Source organism: Eurypyga helias, unplaced genomic scaffold (assembly GCF_000690775.1).
Source record: "Eurypyga helias isolate BGI_N326 unplaced genomic scaffold, ASM69077v1 scaffold3956, whole genome shotgun sequence".
Lineage (NCBI taxonomy): Eukaryota > Metazoa > Chordata > Aves > Eurypygiformes > Eurypygidae > Eurypyga > Eurypyga helias.
This window is the reverse complement of record NW_010255878.1, coordinates 1,836-9,230: the sequence shown is the minus strand read 5'-3', so window position 1 is coordinate 9,230 and position 7,395 is coordinate 1,836. Positions and strand designations below refer to the sequence as shown.

The following is a 7,395-nucleotide window of genomic DNA, read 5'->3' as shown; positions in this document are numbered from 1 at the left end:
TCACTTGCTCTTCCTGCTAGGGAAGTCTGGGGAGCTTGGACTGGACGATCCATCAGACTTCAGGTCCAAGAAACTTCCTGGACTGTCCAGCACCTTCTGTATCCTTTCTGCAGTGTCTCTGCTGGGAGAAAAGAGAAGCCAACTATATCCCAGGGCCAGAGTTAACCACTATTTATTCTAAAACTTCCTGACAAGCCACAATAGAAAGCTGGATCTCTCATATACATAGGAAAGGGAAGCAAATGCAGTTGTATTGCAAAGGGCAGTCTTTTTAAATGTGACCTGTTGAAGGCAATATATTAGAAATGGCCAACTTTAAGTTCCATTTGAATTGATATAAAAGCCTATATTAATTTCAGTATTCTCCTTTAATTCTTCATCTTTTTCTTCTACCCTCCCCATTTCATTGGTCTTAAGAAGCTTTAGGATTGATTAGACCTTATATACTTATTGCATAAAGAAAAATGATTCAGCAAATTTCCCTGTTTCAGGATGGTTACAATAGTTTTATTTCTTCTAACACTTGTCAAGGTATTCTGAAGAAAGCTTTCTCTGTGAGTAACTGAAAAGTGGGGTATGTTTAATCAACTCAGTTTTTTTGCTGGTGGGTTTTTGGTTTTTTTTGGGTGTGTGTAGACCTTATATACTTATTGCATAAAGAAAAATGATTCAGCAAATTTCCCTGTTTCAGGATGGTTACAATAGTTTTATTTCTTCTAACACTTGTCAAGGTATTCTGAAGAAAGCTTTCTCTGTGAGTAACTGAAAAGTGGGGTATGTTTAATCAACTCAGTTTTTTTGCTGGTGGGTTTTTGGGTTTTTTTGGGTGTGTCTTCAGTGATGGGGTTCACAAAGTTCCTCTTCTGCTCACTTGGTCAGTTGATCCTACCTGTACCCCTCACACCACAGTTCCTCATCCCCTCACCTGTGCTAATACAACTATTTGTAAGACAGGAAATTATCCTGACAAAACCCAATCCTGAAACTAAACCAATCCTGAACCTTCGATGACACATGAACAAGCAGGATGGACAGGGTCAGCTCGGTCATCAAAGCCTGCATATCATTCAACTACAGCTTCGGGGTGAAGTCACACATGACACATTGAGCTCACTGTTGCCAGACAGAGGCCCTGCTCTAGCTTCCTCCATTCTTGCGGAGTGTGCTTTCTATCAGTCCTGCTACCCATCCAACTTCCCCGTGAGCCAGTTCACGGCAGAACCTGGCAGACAATTAATCCAATGAAAGAAGGTTGATACTTTTTCTGTTAGATTAACGGGCTGAATCAGTTGCATGCAGGGCTCACTAAGCCTCTCAGCCACCACAAGGAACAGGACAGGATTGGGTAGTGAAAAGAGACACTGGGCAGGGAAAAGTTTGATGTCTGCTTTTCAGTAGCAGTGAACTGCTAGAACAGACCAGTTGCTAGTGAAACTGCACCTCCAAGAATTACCCAAAAAGTCTTTCACAAAACACAAGGTAAGGCTCACTGTTCCTTATATCTAAAATTACAGATAAACAGAAGGAAATCTAAATAAACACAACAAGTCACCAATCCCCTTCCAGCGAAGAGCGGGGCAAAAAAACCTTCCAGGGTTTTTCTGTGTTGTAGAAACCTTTTAGAGATCTTTTAAGGAGATAGTGAAGAATGTGGGACACAAAGTAACAGACTGAGGGGCACAGCTGCCTAACATACAACACTAGTGAGGAGCTGGGGTTACTGTGTCAACTTAGACTGTTACAAGGAAGTTGTTTCCGGAGATTTTACTTTCCTCAAAGAAAGTTCCATACCATTTTTATTCCCCCTAGGTCATAGGCACCTCATAAGGAAAAGTTTCAAGAGAATAACTGGAAAGAAGTGGAAATGTAGTAATTCCTCCTGTTGTAAAATCACTAGTTTCCACATTAAAGATGACTTTTCCCCTTTTACGCTCTTCAAGCTGTTTCCTAGAATTCTTGCAATGAGGAAACCTGTGTATTAGATGCAGCAGGCATGTGACTTTTGTGATTCTTTATTATCTTAAAAAGGTGTCTCAGCTAGAGCGGAGACAAATTCATTGATTTAACCAAATAATCTCCTGTGACCAGTAGACAACTTTTGAATGGTTATAATGCTGTCAAATATGCCAAATCACACTTTGAACCTGTACGTTACCCCTTAATTGTAATTATTTCTCCAGCCATCCAAGTTAAACACTAGTTGTTTTTACTTAAAGCTTAAAAAAAAACCCAAACAAACAAAAAAAACCCTACTTTTTTTTTAAAGATCCTGGAAGTTTTGTCTAATTGAAGATTTTAACATGAAAACAAACCAAGCACCCACTTCCCTCTTCCCAAGTAAAAGCATTTCATCTGTCTTAGCTAAGCGTGGTGAATACAGAACATGAAAACCAAGAGTCCTGGATCGTACTGCACAGTGTTTCACCTTTCTTTCACAATGAGCCACCTTACTATGTTCCTCCACCCACCTCCTCCCTTCTTTCTCAAATATTGATTCTCCCCATTTCCTAATGTCCTTTTTTTGGTTTGTTTGTTTCTGTCAATTGTCCGTTTCTCCATTAGCTGATAATCAGGCTTTCCTTCCCATTCAAACCATTTCCATTTCGGTTCTCATTCATGTCAATTCCCTTCCTGTCCTCATTTGAGTCTTTCTACCTCCCTGTCCTCCTCTCCTCCTGATTTTTCCTGTCTTTGCTTCATCTTCGTACAGCTCATACCTCTTTTCCTCCTGTATGTTCTCAATGCCAATGGCACTACTCCGTCGCCCATGGAAGCGGCTGACTCGAGTATGGGATGGGCTCCTACCAGGCAAGGCAAAAGACTAGAAAAAAGGAAAGTGTGACAGAAAGGAGGGAGGGGAACAAGACAGGAAAAATTGTGGAGAACTGGAAGCATGGGAGAGGGAGTTCGATGTGGATCCAGATCCTCTCCTTTACAATACAATAGCATGGTCCAGCTCCAACAGTGCAAGACGGAGTACTTTCTGTCAGCGAGAAAGAAAAGCTAGGGCTTACAAAGGTGTACGGGAAAGAGAGAGAGAGAAACAAAGGCAAAACAAGATACACAGCCAGTATCAGAGGTTCAGGAAGGGAGGTATCCCTATATGATGAGAGAAGTAGAGGCAGAATCAGAAAGGTAGAGAAAACTAGAAGTTAAAGGAGAGAAGGAGGCAGGAAACCCAAGTCATTACTATTCTTTGACTTTGTTGTGCTGACATAAAGAATGCATACAACTGAGCAAACTGTCACCATGAAATTTTCACACAGAAAGGCACCTTCTTGGCTTAGTCCAAGATGGTTTTTGTATTTTGCCTGTATTGACATCACTAGTGCAGAGACCACAATCAGCTGGATGCATTTTGGCCAAGGTAACCATATTTCCAGTATCAGAAACATCTCTGGAAACATTTGTCATGGATTTATTACGGTGACACTGCTGACATACGTTTACTAGTGCTATCAAATAAGATCATCTCTGATAGTGACTAGAAATATTCATTCTTTTTATCACTTCATTAATTCCCCTGCTTGTTCCCAAGATGCAAAGTCTATTTACAGCACAATAAACACTGTGCACCCGTTTATGTCACAGAAAAGAATACGATCAGTGAAACTGAAGAAAATAGATCTAGTGTCCTTATGTTCTCAGCTCCCGCCGTATGACAACACAGTACCATTCTGGTCAAACTACAGTGCATGCAGTTTTTTAAGGAATGGCAATGTACAGGATCTAATCCAGGATTTCAGAGAGAAACTCTGATATAGAACCATGTTTGGATTTCTTCTCCCAGACTGTATCAATCTCAGCTCTAGGTTACAGATGAACTGGGACTGGAGACAGGCAGAGACAAAACAGACTGCAACACAGTGTCACCACTTGTGAAATGAGATCATACAATAAAAATAGATTCACATTGAGGGAAAGAGAAAAAAACCAAAACGTATGGGTGGGTCACAAAGGTACGCCAGGTTTCTTCTTACAGCCCATCCGAATACCTTACCGCGGCAATGGCCTTAGGGCCCTCGGCGACACTCTGGCTGAGAGCAAGGCCAGCTGTAGTTGGGCGGCTGGGCAGGGTGGCTGGCTGCTGCTTTCTCATGGATATCCCCATGGTATCCAGGCTCTGGCTGCGACCTCTGATCACCCGCTGAACAGAAGGGAGGCAGGGAAACAGACAAACACAGATACACATATAGACATGCACATGGTAGGGCAGTACGAAAACCACCACAGATCGGGTGGGAAGTTGTGACAGACCAACACCAGAACCACAGAAATCCTAACTCCTAAAAGGCAGCATCTTAGATATTACCTATTTTTGGTCCTAGCTTATTCACGAAGCTCACTGCCAGGGATAAACCCTTCCTCAAGTATATTCTTTACTTATAGAATCATAGAATCACAGGATGGTTTGGGTTGGAAGGGACCTCAAAGATCATCCAGTTCCAACCCCCCTGCCATGGGCAGGGACACCTTCCACTAGACCAGGATGCTCCAAGCCTCATCCAGCCTGGCCTTGGACACTTCCAGGGATGGGGCATCCACAGCTTCTCTGGGCAACCTGTCCCAGTGCTTCCCCACCCTCTCTGTGAAGAACTTCTTCCTGATATCCAATCTAAACCTCCCCACGATCAATTTAAACCCATTGCCCCTTGTCCTGTCACTACAGGCCCTTGTAAAAAGTCCCCCCCAGCTTCCTTGTAGCCCCTTCAGGTAGTACTTTCACTTCCCTTGTACCTTTGCAATAGATTCCCTACCAGTATCCCAGCATACTGTGTAAGACAGCATCAGCTGAAGCAGTCCTACCCAGTAGAGGCTACGAAATGCAAAATTAAACTCCTGTTGAAGACTGTAAGGTTTAGTCTTGCATGAACTTGAGTGCTGGTTCCAAGCGGAAAGCAGCTCTATCAGAATCTGCAGCATTTGAAAAATCATTTCCTGAGTTTACTCAGCCTTTTCCAAAGGTCATCTGCATACATGACATGCAAATCACAGCATCTCCTAGAAGCCAGAAAAGACTATTTTGGGATAATTATTGTGAGACATGGATAGGTATGAAATTCCTGATTCGCAGCAAAGCCAGGGTAGACTGACTGTACATAAAAATACACCTCACCAAACATCCCAGCTCTGACCAAAGCTATGTATATAGCTACCAAACCTGTAAGTGAATGGATTAGTTTCACAGCCCTTAACGACTCCAACCAGCCCACCACACAAAGCAGGTGGAGGTCTTGGGAAAAATGCCATTTACAATGTGTCTCTCTGTCCAGTCAGAGAACTTATTATATAAAAGAAGTGGTGAGGCACTTCCTACAGAAGTGGGGAAGGGGAAGTAGACAGAAAAGAGAAATAAGATTCTCTCTATAAAATCAGTTCAAAACTCAGTTTGACTGTTCGTACAAAAACTTTGCTCTCTCGTATCACCTTGATCCCTTTTAAAAGTAAGTTCTGTCACCTGAGCCTGTTTTATGAGAGAAAAAATAAAAGAAGGAAAAGTGTCATCTACACTGAAGGTAAATTAACTCTGGCTTTTTGAGCGTAAGTAACACATCATAGCTTTTCTAGACAGAGCACTCACAGATATGTTAGAAATTCCCTTGCAGTGGCTCCTGCAACTCTTTTTGTTACAATTAAAATGAAATTAAAGACATCTGCCGTAGGAACTGAAAGCTGCTTGCTACTAGTTATTACAATTCCTCTTGCAAACAATCCTTTTTCTGTAAGTCATGGAGTGAAACCCCATCTGACACTAGACACCAGCATGAAGCATAAAGAGTTTGACAGTACGGAATGCCACCCTGGACCATGCTATAGTTTTGTAGAAAGGAGCACAGGAAGGGGAAAAATGTCTTTTCTTGAGAGGTCTGATAAAGCACAGCTGAAGGTGCTCTAAAGAAAGGCTGCTGGATTGAAAGGCTTTTTTCTGTCTCACCCTAAGCACAGCTGATCAGCAGGGTCGATATTCCTTGAAGGGACACACAGTGAGCATGAGAAAAGTGTGTGCAACTGGGTAAGGACTCAATGGCTCACCTTGAAATTCTCAAGGAAGCCCCCACTGCCGTTCTCTATCTTGTTATCCTCCCCTATGGGCAATCCCATCATACTGCGGCTGCGAAGCTGCAGCTCCTCAAAAAGGCTCTCCAAGAGGGCACTCCGGGTTCTTTCCTGCATCAACATTGGGATGGAAAACACAGCTATTATTGGGAGTGGAGGGACTTTTTTTCTCCTGTTTTTTGCAATGTCTCACATCCTCCTTTAATTAAAAAAAAAAAAATTACCATCAAAATTCATTTACCAGTATGAAGTGGTTTTAGCTGTATAGTTATGCAATATATTATAGAATAGCCAGCCCTTTTAAAGTCTTTCTAAAGCAAGTCATAAGGCACATCAGGACTTTTTTACAGGTGATGAAACAGTGGCATGGATTGGCAGCAAGCAGCAGAGTCTGGAACAGAATTTTGGTACCCTGAACCAAAATCAGTGATATCATTATGCATCCTGTAGCACAATACTGAGTTTCAGCTAATACAGAATTTCCTCCAGCAAAATGTATACATCATATTCCCATTCTTATGTGAGGGTTACATCTTTACATTAGAATCTACCTGTTCATATTCTATCGTGCCTGCTGTGAAATACAAAGAAAGCATCACACAGCTGAGTATCATCACATTTCATTTACTTTTTAAAGAAATACAAAATTAGAAGTAGAAGAAAGTAAAAAAAAAATTGTATTTTCTTAATCTGGCAGTAATATAGTTTTATAGTTTTTAATGATAGCACCCAGGTAATACACGCACCTCTAATTTAGAAAACTTCTCAGCTCGATAGCAGCTGTACTCAGCATTGATGAGCTTGACCAGGAGGAATTCACGAAACTCTGCACTCTACAGGAACAAAAGGAAGACTAGGCTGGAGATGAAAACAGTAATAAAAATATCACAGGAGAGAAGCTCTGCCTTACTACTCTTTAGGCCTCCGAAGTCATCTCGCTAGACTGACAACACTGACTCAGAACACAAGGGTATGTACCACATTCCCTTGGCATTTAGCACTGGACCAGGGAAACAAACCTTTCTAAATATGGCTGGATTTGGCAGAGGGGGTCCAAAGAAGGGGACATCATCTCGGGCTGTGACTGAAACCTGAAACAACATAAGGGCAAAAAAATAAGTAGCGTAACACAAGTGAGACTGTCAAAGCCTTCAGACTACTCTGGTACATCTGACCCCTCCTGAATCATTTACATATCCAAAAGAGCTCTAACACGCTGTCCTGTGCGCCCATCTGTTTTCTGAACTCAGTGAATGGATGCGCTGATTTATCTCCTAGAAATTCAGTCAGCCAGATGTGCACACACAGCAAGAGCAACAAAAACATTGAACCAATTCT

At 42.0% G+C, this 7,395-nt stretch overlaps 1 protein-coding gene across 1 annotated transcript; it reads right to left on the bottom strand.

Annotated features, from left to right (window-relative positions):
- Positions 1–7,148, bottom strand: LOC104511006 (rap1 GTPase-activating protein 1-like; the record flags this gene model as incomplete). Its single annotated transcript, XM_010153446.1, has 6 exons — positions 1–121; positions 2,718–2,821; positions 4,001–4,147; positions 6,034–6,168; positions 6,804–6,890; positions 7,077–7,148. Coding segments are annotated over 6 exons (666 nt in total), but the record flags the coding sequence as incomplete, so codon positions are not given.
- Between the last annotated feature and the right edge of the window lie 247 nt (positions 7,149–7,395).